This window comes from Microtus pennsylvanicus, chromosome 11, assembly GCF_037038515.1.
Source record: "Microtus pennsylvanicus isolate mMicPen1 chromosome 11, mMicPen1.hap1, whole genome shotgun sequence".
In the NCBI taxonomy this organism is placed as follows: Eukaryota; Metazoa; Chordata; class Mammalia; order Rodentia; family Cricetidae; genus Microtus; species Microtus pennsylvanicus.
In genome coordinates, this window is record NC_134589.1 from 53,775,716 (window position 1) to 53,794,578 (window position 18,863).

Below are 18,863 nucleotides of genomic sequence, written 5' to 3' on the forward strand. Positions count from 1 at the left end.
AAGAGCCAGCAATGAGCAGACTGGGCTTGGGGCAGAGCCTGGAGCCCATGAAGGAAGACATAAAAACGACCAGCGGTTTGCAATCCAGAGGGAGGGGAAGGGCTAGAGCGAGACCAGGACTGTGTTGTGTGGTGTTTAGGAAGCACAGGCAGCTTCCGCTTTCTCTCCTTGCTCTCAGGGAAGAAAGCAGAGGAAGTTGGGGTGTGCTTCCTCTACTGTTGACTTACATCTCCACCTTGTGGTCTTCTCGGGATGTCTTTCTGCTTACAAATATGCATATGTGTTAGAGCACGTATGTGAAAACATACATTTGTATCCATAAACACATTTAGCTCAAGTAGCACAATATAAAATGAAAACCTGCAAGCACACAGGTCAAAAAATAGTGCAGTGACCACCTTCAGTCAACAAGAAACAGCAGCATCCAAAGCCCAGAAGCCACTTCCTTGACTTATGTATTGAATGGGAGTGTGGTGGGGCCATAAACGCTCCAACTGCACATGGAGATCAGAGAACACCGTCCAGCAGCCTCTTCTTCTTCCATCTTACCGGGGCAGGATTTCTTGTTTCTGCCATTGCATATCATACTTTAGGCTAGCTGGCCTGCAGGCTTCCAGAAGATTCTCCCATCTCCACCTTCTATCTCGCTGTATTTTGAGATTACAGATGTGCAACACCACATCTGGCTTTTTACATAGGTTCCCAAGATCAATCTATGTCATCAGCCTTGCATGGTAAGTGCTTTTACCCGATGAGCAGTCTCTCTGGCCCAGAAGCCCGTTTGTTCCATTCTGCTCACTTCTTCCTCCAAAAGGAACCACTTGCTTTTGTGATTCATAACACTATAAATTTCACCTTTATAGGAATGGCAGCATACATGTGTACTCCTGTGTCTGGCTTATTTCACTCAGCATATTTGTGCGATCCATCCACAGTGTGGTGTGCACCTGTAGACAGTTCATCCACATCTGCTGTGTAATATCAATGTTTGAATATGCCATTATACTACAGAGAACACTGGGATGTTTCCAACAGGAACTTGTGAGAATGGCCCTGCTGTAAACATCCTTTCCGTGTCCGTGGGAGAGTTCCACCTGAGTGGGTGCATGGTCTCTAGAGAGACTATACTTAAGCAGTCCTGCTAATAGTATATGAGAATTCCAGCAACTCCACATCCTAGAAATATTCCATATACCTGGCATTGTATGTGAGCTGCTCTGGTAGGTATGGCGGTATGATACCATGGTTATAGTCTGCAATTTCCTGATGACTAACAAAAGTCAATGCCTCTGCATACATCAATCACACAATCTCTTTTGCAAAGTCCAAGAGATTTCACATCCTCTGCTGTCTTTCTAATGGGCCATCTGCCTTGGAGAGCCTTTATTTATGGTCACTAGAGTTCCTGTATCAGATGACTATCCTGCAGACATTGCTTTCCACTCTAGTTTGTCTTAACTCTTGGTATTTTCCTTGAAAAACAGATTTTCTTCTTTTCTTTTTTTCTCTTTTTCTTTTAGAAGATTTATTTATTTATTATGTATACAACATTCTGCCTCCATGTATGCCCACATGCCAGAAGAGGGCGCCAGATCTCAGTACAGATGGTTGTGAGCCACCATGTGGTTGCTGGGGATTGAACTCACGACCTCTGGAAGAGCAGTCAGTGCTCTTAACCACTAAGCCATCTCTCCAGCCCCCTTCTTTTCTTTTCTTTTCTTTTCTTTTCTTTTGTTTGTTTGTTTCAAGACAGGGTTTCTCTGTGTAGCACTGGCTATGCTGGAACTCGCTCTGTAGACCAGGCTGGCCTCAAACTCAGAGACTGACTTGTCTCTGCCTCCCAAGTGCTGGGATTATAGGTGTGTACTACCATCGCTCGGTTTTTTGTCTGTTTTCCTTTTCTTTTGTTCTTTTTTTTCAGGGAGAGTGGGGGGGGTTTGGGGGGAGCACAACAGATTTTAATGAAGATTATCCATGTACTTTCTTTGTGTTTAGTGACTTTGATGGCCTAAGAAATCTGCTCCTACACCATGGTCATAAAGATCTTGGGTTTTCTACTCAATGCTCTTGTGTGACCTCACTTCTAAGACCACAGTCCCTTTGGAATGGCTTGTTACTTGGGTGGCAGCAGAGGCCAAACTCCTTTTCCCCCAGTTGACCTAATGCCACTTCCGAAAAAAGCCACCTTCCCCCTGCATTACGTCACCTCTGGGGCAGCGAGGTGACGATGTGTGTGACTGATCCTAAGCAGCCCACGTTGTCTCACTTATCTCCTTGTGCAGCACCACGCTGCAGCCTCACCTCAACAACACTGCTGTACCCTTTCCTCAGTGACGCCTTGGCTCTGCTGGGTTCTTCATGGCACATAAACCATGGCAGAAGCCAGCTTAGCAAGTGATGACACAGAAACAAAAATCCAGATGGAGACTGTAAGTGGGTTTGCTCTGGAAATACAATCCAAAGACATCTTTAAAAAAAAAAAGATTTATTTACTTATTATGTATACAATATTCTGCCTGCATGCCTGCCTGCAGGTCAGAAGAGGGCGCCAGATCTCAACCAGACTGGCCTTTCTAATCTTTGAACACATCCAGTCTTCTCCTGGCTTCCAGGTTCTCTGGAACTGGAGTTACAGATGGTTGTAAGCCACCATGTGGGTGCTGGGAATCAAACCCGGGTCCTTGGGAAGAGCAGTTGATGCTCTTAACCACTGAGCCATCTCACCAGCCCCCGGTTTAAGTTATTTTAATAAACTTTCCTGCAGGATAGTTAGAGGGCTAATACAGAGCCTTGTTGGTAACAGGCAGGGACCCTGCTACTGAGCTACACCCCTTGCTCAGTTACTTTAAGTAGCAAAATAAAGAACAACTTAAAATTTTTCCCATTTTTGTTGTTGCTCTTTGGCCTGTAAACCCTCAAGAAAGCCCCAGGTTGCTGCTTCTAACCAGTTCTCCAGACAGCTTTTTTATATTCCCCACGGTAATAATGGATACATCAATGACTTGACCAGTGATCTGGAGCTGCAATGACTAATAGTCTGTCAAAGCCACAGGTCTCCGGTTTCACTGCTTGATCAATCATCCAAACGGATAAGGTCTCCTCACAGTCTTTCTTTGGAAGGTAACTCGAACTTGCGGAGAAAAAACTAACCCACAGTAATGACTACAGAGAACCCTTCAAGTGATAACTGGTCTCAGAAGTGCATACATAAGCCAACAGCTTCAGATAGCTACTCCGCCACGTTCAGAGTTGGCTGCAGGCTGCTCAACTCTTTAAACTCTGCTCCATATTCTCCAAGGCACAGAGCAAAGACACCACACACAGCTCAGAGTACAGAGTACACATCTGTGTGAAGAAACAGAGGTTAGAGATGGGCCTGGAGGCGTGTTTGCAGCCACGCGTGCAGAATCTCTCCAGAAGGACACACACAACTGTTCAACGTGGCTGCCCCAGGGGGAAATGGGAAAGCACGTGTCAGGGCTGAGAACCCTCATCTTCATTGATAGTTCTTTCTACGGTTTGACTTTTTGTCACTTAACACAGCACTTTCAATTTTATAGGTTAATCTATAAGTGATGCAGACACAGAAGCGATAGTATATACTTTAAAATATTCCATGGAAACAAATATCTATTAAATTACCATAAGCCACTGCACTATCCCAGAGTTTCATCATTCTGCCCTAATAATCTCAACCAAATTGCTTATTTCAAAAAGGTCACGGAAGGAGGGTGTGGCTCCGCAGCGAAGACTTGTCTGGTGTGCATGAGGCCTTGGGTTAGAGCTCTGGTACAGGGTGGAAATCATGAGTCATAAGAAGGACTTTGCCACATGGTGGATGCAATTTTTCTCCTCAAGAAAAACGATCCCTAGCTGGGGCAGTAGCTCAGTGCCACAGTGCACTTGCTAGTGTGTGCGAGGCCCTGGACATGATTCCCAGGGGCCAAAGCAAAACAAACTGTCCACCGTGTACAGCGTGGCTAGTATCAGACCACTAGTTAACACAGAACAAACTGCCCACCGTGTACAGCGTGGCTAGTATCAGACCACTAGTTAACACAGAACAAACTGTCCACCGTGTACAGCGTGGCTAGTATCAGACCACTAGTTAACACAGAACAAACTGCCCACCGTGTACAGCGTGGCTAGTATCAGACCACTAGTTAACACAGAACAACAAAAACAGGAATCCTAGGGGCAGGGTGGGTTCAGTTCCCAGATGAGCATAAAAAAACTAGGCCTACTTGCACACAACTGTCACCCCAGCACTTGGGAGGCAGAGGTTAGAAGTCCCAAGGCCATTCTCGACTACGGAGTGAAAGGCCAGCCTACACTACATGATATGATGCCCTGTCCTGAAACAAAAACAAACCAGGGTTTCGAGCCCTCCCTTTTCCAAACACTCCTTCTTACTGCAATACTGTATTAGTCCACGCAACAAATTAATCCACAACATTTCTCCCACTTCTGAAGACAAGTCAGAAACTGCTGTTTCTCAAAAAGTTAAACAAGAATTAACAGCCAATGTACAAAACCATCTGCCTACTGAAGAAACCAGCACTATGAAATTGCTCACACATGTATGTGTATAAGTCTGACTGCACATGTACATAAATGTATTGTGAGTGTGACTGTGCTTGTGCGCATGTCTGCATGTATGTATGCATGTGTGTGCACATTACATGTCGGGGTGCATACAAGTGAATGTGTACGAGTGTGTGTGCTGAAACCGGGTTGCATTGCACAAGAATTCACCACCTCTTGAGGAAGAAGTAGAAAGTGGAAACAGCTCAGCTTCTTATAAAGGCAGATTGGGGGTTAAAAGCAATGACCTAGCAAATAGATTTTAGCCTAAATAAAATAACCCAAAGGGCCAGTGAGCCATCACTTCTCCAGGACAGAGCAGCAGGAGATAAAAGTTCCTTCTGAAGTCAGAGAACTGGGGATGAGCCTCTGGCTCTTCGGGAAACTTCATACTCATGAGAGCTGTGCCAAAGGAGCTAGGGAGAACACTGAGGAGCGACCAGTGTTCACCATCCTCCCATCTCTTCCCATTTGCAGAACATCAGCTCTGGCCAAGACGATCCCAAGGAGAATGTGACAGTCTTCATTTCAGTTCAGAATGCTACCTACCTCAAATAACCAATCAACCATGGCAATCCAGAGCCTTTTGGTTTCCATGTAATGGCTTATGGGATACAGCCTACTCTGTTTCAGGTTTAAGCCAAAGCTAATTGTTAAGCTCCCAGAAAGTGATTACTACTCTTAGAAATAGTGAGAACTGCGCTGGAGAAATGGCTTGGTGATTAAAAGCACTTACTGCTCTTGCAGAGGAGCTGAGTTCAGGTCCCAGCATCCACTTCAGTCATCTCACAACCACCTGTGTGTAACTCACTGGATATAACACCCTCTGGCCTCCATGGGCTCCTGTATACACATGGCACACACAAAATCATGCAGGCACATACACATAAAAGAACTAAATTTGAATTAAATAATAAAAAGTAGAGAATGAGATGATGGCTCCATGAGTAAAGTGTTGGTCATGCAGCTTGAAGACTGGAGTCAGATCCCAGCACCCAGCAATGCAGACAGGCCTGGGATGCACCTCTAATCCTAGTGTTCATGAGGGAGGCAGAGACAGGGTCGGGGGGCGGACAAGTTGGGTAACCAGACTAGACAAATTGGCATGCTCTGGGTTCAAGTGAGAGATCCCGCCTCCATAGTTAAGGTGGAGATCAAGGAAGATACACTGACCTCTGGCCTACACCACACACAGACACACACACACACGCACACAATCATGCAAAAATAACTGGAAAATGTAAGAATCAACAGAAAAACTATTAAAAACATGCCTATAGTATTAACAGCAGACATCAGGTATCAAAAGCTTGCATGCAAACAATCACAAGCCACAACTGAATAAAAAGCTGAGTGTTAAGACAGCAACAGATGAAGTGAGCAGGCACAGACTCAGCAGGAAAGTGTAAACTTCGCTGGAGAACATGCTACAAAAGCCCTGAAACAGGGCTGGAAGGAATGGAGGGGACCTCTGTGCTGGGGAGGGGAATTCAGCACTGAGGATGGGATTCCAAGATTTAACAGGCTCACAGTTAAAAGGAAAAGAGTTCTTTCCTCCATTTGAGTCAGATCAGCTAGTTATAAAGTTTACTTAAAAACAAAGATGTAGCCGGGCGATGGTGGCGCACGCCTTTAATCCCAGCACTTGCGAGGCAGAGGCAGGTGGATCTCTGTGAGTTCAAGACCAGCCTGGTCTACAAGAGCTAGTTCCAGGACAGGCTCCAAAACCACAGAGAAACCCTGTCTCAAAAAACCAAAAAAAAAAAAAAAAAAAACAAAGATGTAGGAATGGCCAAGATGGCTGATACAGGGCCCTGCTACCAAGCTTTAAGACCTCAGTTCAATCTCCAGGGTCCACAGGGTGGAAAGAGAGAACCAATGCATGAACATGGGCTTCTGACTTCCATACACGCACCATGACATGCATGCACATATGATGTGGGATGTCCTTCTGTATGCTGTGAACATGTGTTGCTTTTATTGGTTGATGAATAAAGCTGCTTTGGCCTATTACAGGGCAGAATATAGCTAGGCAGAAAATCCAAGTAGAGATACAAGGAGAAAGAAGGCTGAGTGGAGGGATGCCAGCAAGTCACCGGAGCAGAAAGATGTACTAGAGGACAAGTAAAGCCACAAGGCTTTGTGGCAATATACAGATTATTAAAAATGGGTTAATTTATATGTAAGGGCTAGCTAATAATAAGCCTGAGCCATCGACCTAGCAATTATAATTAATATTAAGCCTCTGAATGATTATTTTATGAGCAGCTACAGGGACCAGCAGGTAGGAGAGAAAGTGGCCCGGTGGGACCGGGCAAGACAGAGAAAAGCCTCCAGCTACAAACATACACACAAATAAATAAAAAGGCAATTTTAAAAAAGCAAAGCCTTTTTTTAATGGCTTGATGGCAGGCAATGAGTCCCACTTACTGTGTGCTAACATTGGACCCACCAACAATTAGACTGCAGAGCTGGCACACCAACAGAAAGAACTGACAGGCACCTACAAGGTCCAGAGGTGGCCAGAGGAACTTGTCACACAACAAAACCACCACCTCCACCCACACAAACTTAAGATGGCTGAGTTAGAGGAGAGAGGCGCTCAAATTCTCCATTAGTAGATGTCAAATGGACCCGATACTTAACAGTTACAATTGTTTTTAAATTATTACCATTATTATTATTATTATTATTATTATTATTACTATTGTGTATATAATGCAGCCAGAGGACACTTTGTATGGTCAGTTCATTCCTTTCTCCACCTTTATGTAGGCTCCAGGATCAAACCCAGGTTGCTACACCTGTCTGACAAGTGTTTTATCCACTGAGCCATCTTGCCAGCTCAATAGTTTTTAAATACTAAAAACTGCAAAACCTTAGGTCACTATAACTACATGGAGTAATTACATACAACTGTACTAAGAGAGTAGTATAAAACTCTATTACTTCAGAGAAGAATACAGAATAACAACTCTCCTTGGGGAAGCTGAGAGCATAGGCAAACAGGTGTAGGAACCGAGGGCACAAGTCTAAACTGGTTCTAACCCGATGAGCGATCATTTCCAAATGTCATCAGAATTTCCAACATATATGCCCTCAAGACCCAGTCACCCACTTCTGAGATTTTCTCCAGAGACATTTTGACACATGGGCAATCTCTTGCATTTCAGAATATCTGCTCTGTATTTGTGGGGGCTGGAGGGAGACAGTCTCATATATCCCAGACCAGTACTGAATTTCTGTAACAGAAACTATTGAACTTCTTTTGTAATTAAAAAAAAAAGGCAGAGAACAGATGTAACACATATATGTTAATTAGACAGTAGTTAAATTAATTATGGTATTGTGCATGACAAAATATACTAAGACTTAAAAAAAATCAACCACAAATCTCCTGAGTGGGAAAAATCTCTAAGATATAATCAGCTATAAGAAGACATTGTCAAATGGAATACATAATATGTTCCCACTTATATGAAAGACTGTAGATAATAAGAGAATATACCCTGTTTATTGGTGTAAGAGTCAGAGAATCCTAGGATATGCAAAAACAATAATTACTTTGTGTGGGAGTGTAGGACAAAATAAGAGGACCTTCCCTGAATCCTGGTAGATGCTTTATAGATTTCCTAGCCATATGGATATTTTACTCATGCAAAGTATCTTCTTCCTCTCCTACGGCTCTGCCCAGAGAGCAGCTAGAAAGTACTGCATCCATCTGGAAACCATGAGAAGATTCAGGAAAGAAGGGGAACACTCTGAGCAAGGCAAAAGAGGCGAGCATAGGATGGCAGCACCAGGCGGCTGAAATAGTCAACTTTCTAACGTGGAGCCTCCAACATGGGAACATTTTCTTTAAGCAGCTTTGGTAGCATTATGTTCCCTGTGGCTGAAAGGATCCTAACTGCTAGACCAGCATGGTGAACCAAACTCATGCCCTCTGTGGGTACCTAAATTCACGTGCAAACACGTGATTTCATTTTTGTGCAAACAGCCTAATTTCATTTATCTTATGGATTACAGTATTTAGATAGTTTCTACTCATGCGTCGCCACCTAGGTGGATTCCCAAACACAGCCACTATGCACAGTGCTGGGATAACTTAGGTACACAAGCACCTAGTGTATGCTGATTGACTCCTCTGGGTTCGTCCTTAAGGAGGGTACTGCTGGATCATGCGGCAGCTCTATTTTTCTCTGAGGCACCTCCACAATGTTTTCCACAACAGCTGGAGAAATCCACCTTTCACCGGCAGCTACCCTCAGCCTTGCCAGTATTTGCTGCTGTTTGTTTTCCAGATGTCAGCCATTAGGATGAGACTGAGTCTTAATAATTTGATTTGCATTTCCCTGATGTCTAAGGACGCAGAACTTTCTTTTCTTCATGTGTTCAATAACCAGTCATACTTTTGAAAAGGGTCAGTTAGGTTCATCTGGCCTTTTAGCAACAGGACTATTAGTTCTTTTGGTGTTTACAGCTCTGTCAGAAGAAAATCTGGCAGGCTCTCCCGTTCTATAGGCTACACCACCACGGTCTCCTTTCCAGGGTGGGTTTTTTTTTGGGGGGGGGGGTGCCAGGAGCTGAACCCAGGACTTCAGGCGCTTCTCCATTCTCCTAGTCATCACCAGCCCCTAATTTCAATGTCCCCTTGTCAAACTGTCCTATCTCTGAGTCATCAGAGTTCTGTTTAGAAAGGTCTGCTTATGCCCATATTTTGAAATGTTTTCTTCTAGATGACTCAGAGTTTGGGGTCTTAAAGTTTTTGATTCACTTTTAATTGATTTTTGTGCACGGTGAGAGACGGACATCTAGTTTCTGTCTTTAAAATGTAGTTATCTAGTTTTCCTAGCACCATTTGTCAGAGAGGCTGGCCTTTCTCCAGTCTGGAGAATCAGATGGCTGTAGATATGTGGGTTTGCCTCCGGATCCTCTATTCTGTTTCCCTGGTCCACAGCATGTCATTTTCTGCACCAGTCCTGTGCTGGTTTGCTAGCGTGGCTCTGGAACTTAGGTCTGCTAGCGGAACCTCTGCTGAGCGCTGACTGGAGAAGCAGCAGGACTGCACTTATCTTCCATTCCTCGAAATAACCAGGGAGGCACGAACAAGTCCATACTTCCTCCAACCCCAGTTCAGTACCTTCTGGAGCATCCATAGGCACTATAGTCCCCAGCTTCCCTCACAGGAAGGCTAGAGCCGTGTGACCACCTCTGGCCAATGGGCAGGGTGTAAGATCTTTGCAGGAGCCGGGCGGTGGTGGTGCACGCCTTTAATCCCAGCACTTGGGAGGCAGAGGCAGGCGGATCTCTGTGAGTTCGAGACCAGCCTGGTCTACAAGAGCTAGTTCCAGGACAGGCTCCAAAGCCACAGAGAAACCCTGTCTCAGACAAAATAAATAAATAAATAAAGATCTTTGCAGGACAAATCATCCAAGAGGTGTTTAGTACTCCAATTCTCTCTCTACTCCATTCCCAGGGCACACGGAGATCTGGTGTTACAGCAGCACAGCCCTGTGAAGAGATGGCCTGGGCCTCTCAGTTGCTGTCTGACTAAACAGGATAGGAAGAAAACGTATGTGGGAACACTTTTGACATTCCCAGCCATTCAGTTCCCAAAGCATTCTATCACACCTTGGATCGGCTTTTCAATCAAGGAGATTTTGCTACATTAAAGTGTGCCTGCTGTATACCCAACTCTAGGATCAGTCTTTGGGGACACGTGGGGAAGTAAAGAGGTGTTCTTTCACTCAGCAGAAACTCTTTAAGCACTGTGTGGTCTTTGGTCCCTGTCATCAGATACTTCAATCTCCATCAAGAGAGAAAATGCACGCTTATTAAGAGAAAAGATGACGAACCATGAGTGCTGAACCTGCGGCCCCGCTGAACCTGCGGTCAGCCTGGCTGAACCTGTGGCCCCACTGAACCTGCGGCCTCACTGAACCTGCGCCCTCGCTGGCTCCCCAGGCTCCCCACTGGCACAAAGGACAATGAGCTTTTCTGCTGAGTTCCCTCTACTGCGGATTTTAATTTCCTCCACAGTAGGTGTCATGTCACTGTATGGGTCCACAAGGGGGACAGTTCACTGGACTATACCCCGCTAAGCTACAGAAAGTAGGTGCTCTCTGTCTGTGCTGGCTTCAGGCTGCCTCTTCCCCAGACGGCACAGGACACGCACTAAGTGTCGTGTGCTTTAACATGGCATTCTTGCATCCTTGCCCACTGTAGTAATAAGGGCAGCGGGGCTGCATCCCCAGCACCCCAGCTGCCTGGCTAGCTTATGCCTGAAATAACAACACACAAACTGTATTCATTTAATCTCTGCTTGGCCCATTTCTATCTAGCCTCTTCTAGGCTAATTCTCACATATTAATTTAGCCCATTTCTAATCATCTGTGTAGCGCCCCTAGGTGCGCTTACCGGGAAGATTCTAGCCTATGTCCATCCTGGGTCGGAGCTTCATCGCATGCGTCTGCCTGGGAGCTGGGAGCATGGCGTCTCCCTGAGGCGTCTGCTCCCGAAAGGAGAGCTGTGGAGTCTCTGAGCTCACTTCCTCTTCCTCCCAGCGTTCTGTTTACTCCTCCCACCTATCTTCTAACCAATGAGGGCCAAGCAGTTTCTTTTTATTTAACCAATGACCTTCCTCCATCATCCCACTGTTCATTACACTGTCAGGAACTTCAGTGTTCCTGCTGCCTTTTGTGCCCCCTTGGCTTGACCACCCTGGGTTTATTTAAACAGAGAAAAACAAAGCTTCATCAAGGTCAGGACATCCTTCCAGAAAAGCTAGGTGGCTACCATATTTCTGGGCATAAATATAAGGGAAAAATATTCAGTTTACATAATGAACCAACTAATGAAGTGACTGCATATTCCTTAGCAACTTCCTACTAACAGGAGAGTTTCTGGTCTGAGTTTCTGGTCATGAGTTAGCACCAGTACTATCAAGCATAAATGCATGACTCCTTAAGAAAACCATGTACTATTGGGTACAATTTCCTCTTACAAACAATTAAGCTGATATAAGACATTCCATAATTTAAAATGAGAGAGGGTGTATTTTTTCAATCCGGGCAGATTCACCCCTCCTTGGGCAACCTGGAAGTCCCTCACTACCAGGGGGTCACCAAACTTAGCATAGACACTTGATTGGCAATAACATACTCAGCCCAGAACTCCTGGACTCCAGTAATCCTCCTGCCTCAGTCTCCTGAGTAGTTGGGACTACAGGCATGTGCCATCATGCCCTGCAAGAGAGGTTATATTTTTAATGTAAGATTTAATGTAATTTTTCTTGTGCATAGTTGGGCTGCCCACACAATGATAGAATACATACTATGTGGTCCATAAATTTTTAGGAGCTCAAGAGAAAAGTGTAAGTCTAAAATTAAGGTGCTTGTACTCCAAGAAAATGTGACATTTCCTTATCATCCATCACCTTCTGATTCTAGAAAGCAGCCATCTTGTAAGCATCCCCTTCCAGACATAAAACAACCAACACAAACCCCAAATAACTTCCGCTTCCCCATAATCCTCTATATGGTTGGTGGTGTGAAGGTTTAAGCTCGGCCAATTAGCCACCCACAGCAGCTGAGTTGATCGCATAATTTCAGACTGTCACGGCGCAGTGGAGATGCCGTGATTCTCCTTTCTCTTTACAAAGCTCTAGCTAATTGCGAAGCTCAGCAATGCTCCAGATGCAAAGGGCAGCAGGCTTTCAAGTCCGGAGCGGTGTCACTGCCTATTGTCTTCCAAGGGACATTGTTACACAGAGGCTCCTTTAACAACTGTCCAAATACCTAAATTAGCCAACCATTGCTTATTTAGAGCCAGGCTCACTGCTCTGGAATAATGATGGGCAATCTGCAGGGCAAAAATGAAGATTCTGTCACATGATGGCTACACATTCAATTATGTGATCCGCAAATTAATGTCTGCTTAATGGACGTGTTAATCCAAACTGACGGTTGACAATGTGCTTCTCTCCTTAATAAGCCCTGCCTGTGAGGTGGAGGAGGGAGACACAGTGGGAGACTCCTGGGAATGAGGGCCAGGGGCTTCGCACTGCACGCAGCAAAGGGGGGGGGACAACAGTGGGGGGAACACTTCGGCATCCCTTCACTAGCTGCACTGCGTGCCTTAAGGCTTCGGCAGCAGCAGTGGTGCCATCTCCCTGCCTGGAGTCCATTTCATAACCCGCCGCTGAGTTCCGGGCACTTCCCTGGTCATATTGCGGGGCAGCTTTGATGTAGTATGCGTTTTCTTGCTGGGTGGACTTCCCCATACTGTCTACAAGATTGCACTTTTTGTATGGACACACAGAGATATAATCCTGTCAAGATGGGCACAATGGAGCTAACTAACCCCAGCCCAACAATAATTTACCAAGGAACTAAAATTCGCTTTCTAATCTTCTACCACTCTCTTTCCTTTGTTTCTTCACCTGCAATGACTTTACGTTTTCATGGTAATTGGCACCTATTTGCCACACTGATTTTTATTTATTTATTTATTAAAGATTTCTGCCTCCTCCCTACCACCACCTCCCATTTCCCTCCCCCTCCCCCAATCAAGTCCCCCTCCCTCGTCAGCCCAAAGAGCTATCAGGGTTCCCTGCCCTGTGGGAAGTCCAAGGACTACCCACCTCTATCCAGGTCTAGTAAGGTGAGCATCCAAACTGCCTAGGCTCCCACAAAGCCAGTACGTGCAGTAGGATCAAAAACCTATTGCCATTGTTCTTGAGTTCTCAGTAGTCCTCATTGTCCACTATGTTCAGCGAGTCCGGTTTTATCCCATGCTTTTTCAGACCCAGGCCAGCTGGCCTTGGTGAGTTCCCCATAAAACATCCCCATTGTCTCAGTGGCCACACTGATTTCTTACACAAGCCAGGGGTCATGTTCTGTGAAATGGACCACCACCCCTCAGCCATCACTTCTTGACAGTGCTTGTGTACTTTTTCAATACAACTTCTCTGGGAGCTTACTGTATGAAAGCTGTGCGTGCAAGCATTACTCTTGACTCAATCCAGAAAAAAGTTCAGCCAGTGACTTTAAATGTTGCAACCTCAAGAGGTCATTTATTGTTGTTTCAGTTTCTTCTTGGTCTGGTCTCTGGGCCCCCAAGTCACCCCAACCATTTACCAATAAACTAGTATGTAGCTATGTTAGGTCCTGGTGGACCAACCCTAATGCACAAGACCAACAGGAGGCAGTCCTAATGACAGGAATTAAAAGGTCCTCAGGCCTCCAACCAAAACCAAAACTACCTTTGCTCTGAACCTGCCAAGTTCCCGAAAATTCTCCTAACAATTCATCTACTTTGGTTTTAATCCTGAGAGCTGAGGAAGCTTTGATTAAAATATACACAGAAGGTAAGCTACTACTCAAAACGGATCCCCTCGCTGGAACTAATTGAAAACTGTCTGCTAAGGAGTAAGACAACAGGCAGCACACTGGGTCCTGGAAGGGACAGTCAGGAGGGTGATGAGCAGGGACAGCAGTGGGAAAGGCTGGCTGAGGAGGCCAGGAGGTGAGACAGAGGTCCCCTAACCCGATGGAGACACACTGCTCCGGTGATGGCTTCTTCTTTATAGACATTTCGCTGTCTGCACCCCTCTTACTGGCAGTCACCCCACCTGGTCCTAACAATAATAAAAATGGGCAGAACACAGGCCCAGATAAAATCAATGAGTTTGAACCCTAGATGACTGAGGGACTAGTAAGCTGTCCGGTCCAGCTCTTTACAGTATGTAAAAGTTACAATTTGATATCCAGGGGCTCAGTGGTTCCGATCCTATACTGCTCTTGCAGAGGGCTGGAGTTTGGTTTCTAGCACCCACACTGGATGTCCTAAAACCATCATTAACTTCAGGTCCAGCAGGCTCTGATGTCTCTGGCCTCCAAAAGCACCTGCACTCACGTGCATATATCCACAGATACACGTACATATTTAAAAATGATAAAAAATCAAATTTTTAAATAAAATGGTAAAAATAATGGGGGGGGTTGAAACAGGATTTCTTTGAGTAACACAGCCCTGGCTATCCTGGAACTCACTTTGTAGACCAGGCTGGCCTCAAACTCACAGAGATCTGCCTGCCTCTGCCTCCCAGGGGCTGGGATTAAAAGTGTGCACATGCCACAACCACCTGGCTAAATAAATCTTTTTAAAAAACTTATGTCTAAAATCCAACCTCTCCAACAGACCGACTTTAGACCTGACTGCCCCTCCTGCCCCTTCTGAAAGGCGACACTGCAAGGAGCGGCTGAGCCAGCAGTGTCTGTGCCCGAGAATGAACCGAGCAATGCATGTGACATCACTTCACTCTGACAGGAGGCAGAGGTCTATGCTGCCGCCTACTAGATACCTTGCGGAGCTTCCCCAGGCTCGCTGACATCTAGACCTCGGTGAATGCATGGCAGACAGCTGCACTCCCCCTCTTCCTTTCTCTGCCTGTTTTTGGTGAGCCTTTTGGGTGGCTCTATTGCCAAGTGCCAGTCATGAACAAATGATGCAAAGCTATTTATTAGATATGGTGGCACATGTGTTTCATCCCAGCCCTAAAGGAGGCAGGAAGGAGTCCAGCCTGATCTACATAGAGTTCCGGGTCTTCTAGGACTACAGTCAGATCCTGGCTCAGAAAAATAGGGGGAGAGGGCGGCACAAAGCAGTAGTGTTCAAATCGTGCAAGACCTGTGAAAACAGACGCTAATGCCCAAGCTGGCTGGAGCTGTGATTCTGAATGTTAACCAAGGAGCTGCCACTCATGCTCTGGAACAGATAAGAGATACAGGGACATAGAGATGCAGAGACACAGAGAAGCAGAGACACACAGACTGCATACGTAGGACTAGAAGACAAGACGGAACAGAAAGGATAAAACCCAAAGCAAAAAGCTTCCCATTCTTCAGGACACCCCTTGGCATCATCAAATGACAGTCAATGGAGAACAGTTACTATAGTCTGGAGCATGCAGCCTCCCAAATGGTAAGAATCACTACCCCCATGACCATGTCCACCATGAACACATGGGGGAAGGCTGTCTCCACTTGGCCACCAGTCTCCACGAAAGACTTCTCCCACCAACTGCCTCTATTAACTTCTTATTGAGACGGTGTCTCACTCTGTGGTCCAAGCTGGCCTACAAATCCCAGCAATGACCTCAGTCTCATAAATGCCAAGATTACAGGAGTGAGAGACTACGCCTGGCCTACGTCTTCTCTTCCTCACGGTGAAGTTCTTACTGGAAGAAGCCATTTCTTCTCACCTTGAGTTCCTCTGCTTACCTGTCTTGGATCACCAATCTGGACCAACATCCGCATCACTTCTCCCCTTGTATCTACAGGACTGAATACTGCCCGAGAGCGCCGAGGGGCCTCAGGAAGCTGACCCCACGACACCACTGCATTTGGAAACCTTGCCCAGGACACCACTCAGCGTTCCCTAACCCAAGCTTTCATTCGTCTCAAAACCGACTTGACTTCATCCAGCTTCACACATTTTGTAAATGCTTTCTGACACCTGGGCTTCCCTGCTCCTGAGAAGCCTGGGACCAACAGGAATGAACTGCTGCCCCTCCCCCAGCTCATCCTAACACAGTCGTTTGCAATCCTGGATGTTTATGACAATCACCGGGGACCACCCACCCCAACCAGCTGCACTAGGAGTGAAGTCTGAGGTGGGGCCTGGCAGTGCGGCCCTTGAGAAGCTGCATCATTCCTAAGACCTAAGTACAAAGCTGATCCCCCTGACCTCCAGTCACTGCTAAAGGACAGAAAAAGAGACTTTCTCTTCTGGGCTTGTTTCCTTCTAGGACGTTCCCAGCCGTGAACTTCCAGGAGCAGGGAGAGGACAGGGCTAGAGATGTAACAATTTCTCCATCATTAGCCCCAGCAATGGAGTCTGAATTCAGGGCAGCTGTCAGCTATATGCAGAGCCAATCACTGGCTGGCAGAGAACCTGGAGAAGCCAGCCCGGGAACCTCTGTGGTCTCGCCCTTGTCTTACCAGGACACCATTTTCAACAAGCCAACCAAACTGTGGCAGCTTCAGGCGTTTACAAGCCAGAAATTCAACAACTGTGAAAGGAAATTTTTGACCGTAATCTCCATAAGAATGCCCCACCTAGCATGAGCTTCAGCTGAACACCCAGAGCTTGCTAAATCTGGAAAATTAATGAAAACTAAACTCAGTAAGAAAATACAGTCAGACACTGTAAACGAGCAGATTTTTATACAAAATGGAAACCGTGCAGAAAACAGCTGTAGCAGCTCCACGCAAGTCCTCAGGGACGCAGTGTCCCTGTAAAGAAAAGCGTCCTACCTGATCAGATCTGGCTCTGCACCCTCATTCTTAAACGATGCCAGGAGCAGCCGTTCTCGGGTGACAAGGTCATCCAGCAGGTTCTGTCTTCGATCCCCCTCCAGTTGTGTTCTGCAGATGGTTGTTAAGGTCCAACAGTGGGTGGCTTAGCTCACTTTCCCCATGACTTTATTAACTCTTCGAGTCACCTGCAGTCACTAAGGCTCCACCCACAACCACCCAGAAGAGGCTGCTTTCCTTTCCTGACTTCCGTCTTGCAGGGAAAGACTGTACCACTGCACATGGATGCATAAACACTGACAGTGCTTTCACTGAAAAGCACACTAGGTAAAGCTTTATTTCTTGTTTTTTATTTCTTTTGCCAGTGAGCAGCCAACCAGGGCCAGGGCAATCTGGCTGCAGAAGTCCTTAGGCTTAAGCTACAGGTGTTAACTTTCATGGAAATTTGTGTACTCATCAGTACCTTAAGGTGGGGCCGGGAGGAGACTTGCCGAGTAAGAGCAAGGCCTCCGAGTCTGACTCTAGTGGTGCAAAACCAAACCCCAAAGAAACCTAAGGTTTGGAAAGGGTGGGGACGCCCATCCTATGCAATAGCTCCAACAGAGGCTTCATGAAGGCTGCTTGGAAGTCACAGCATCCTGTAAAAGCTGTTTCTGTCCACTTGTTAGTTAGAAGTACTATGGATCTTTGTGGGAAACTACAAACGAGTTCTATTTAATGTGTTATTCTAGTAAATGAGGCAGACTAGGGGTGCAGAGAACAGAGTTTCACCTTTGGAGCCGGCTGCTCCTTTGTTGGTGTGTGTGAGTGTGGGTGTCAGTGATTGTGGGGGTGGTATTCGTGTGTGACAGAAAGGAGAGGGGTTCAAGACACAGTGTATGTAAAGGTCAGAGGACAACTTTGGGGTTGGTTCTCTTCCTCTACGTTTACCTACCTACGTTGGGTTCCAGGGATCCAACTCAGGTCTCCAGGCATGCATGACAAGTGCTTTATCCACTGGGACGATCCCTGGTCATGGCTGTTTCTTTATATGGAACTCAACATCACTTACATCCTTTGGTAGGTTTTTAGTAGTGGGACTTGAACCCAGAGCCATTGGATTTACTGCTGAGCCACATCCTCACCCCTAAATCCAAAATTCCTTTTTGTTTGTCTTTCTGCAACAGAGTTTACTATGTAGCCCAAGCTGGTCTCCAACTCCTGATCAGCTTCCAGAGTGCAGAGATTACACAGTTGTGAACTGTGAACAGCCAAGGTCTATACACTAGCTTTCTGGAAATATATTAGATGCTGAGTTTCATTCCTGTGTGTTCTCAGAAATGGAGCCGAAGCAGTGGCTCAGTGGGGGAACTGCCTGCAAGCCGGAGGACCCGAGCTTGGATTCCCACCATCTACGGAAAGTCGAGCATGGCAGTGGGCACCTGTAACCAGAGCACTGGCAGGAAGTAGGAGTGAAGACAGGTGACCCCAGAACTCCTTGGCCAGCCGGTCTAGCCAAATGCAAGAACTTGGGGTTCACTGAGAGGCCTCTCTCAAAAAAAGAGTGGGAAGCGAAAGAGAAAGATGCTCGACATCGGCCTCTGGCCTCCACATCCGCGTGTGTGCATAACCACACACGTACGCTCACACTGAACAAGAGCAAAGAAATGTGGAAGAAAACTCCACCACATTTCAGGGTCCAGGAAGTCAACAAAGAGTTTTGAAAGGCTCTATCTGACCTCAGACATAAGAGGAAAACAATTCACTCTAAATCTGTTGTCTTTGTTTTTTTTTGTTTTTTGTTTTTTGTTTTTATAACCAAACGGCTGAATGGCTGGCAATATGAAGCAGGTCTGGCCACTGACACCAGTTCTAGCAACAGCAGTAAACATGAGAGATGGCTGCTTCAGATTACAGATTCTCTTGTTTTTACAAAGTGATCACAAGATGGCAAGATGGCTCACCAAGGAAGGGCGCTTGCCA

At 46.1% G+C, this 18,863-nt stretch overlaps 1 protein-coding gene across 1 annotated transcript in view; it reads right to left on the reverse strand.

The window, feature by feature from the left end:
* Positions 1-18,863, reverse strand: part of Stx8 (syntaxin 8) — a 241,826-nt gene that overhangs the window by 205,331 nt on the left and 17,632 nt on the right. Inside the window, exon 4 of the mRNA XM_075992106.1 lies at positions 16,902-17,012. Within this exon, the coding sequence (XP_075848221.1) occupies positions 16,902-17,012 (111 nt within the window). The remainder of the gene's footprint in view (positions 1-16,901; positions 17,013-18,863) is intronic.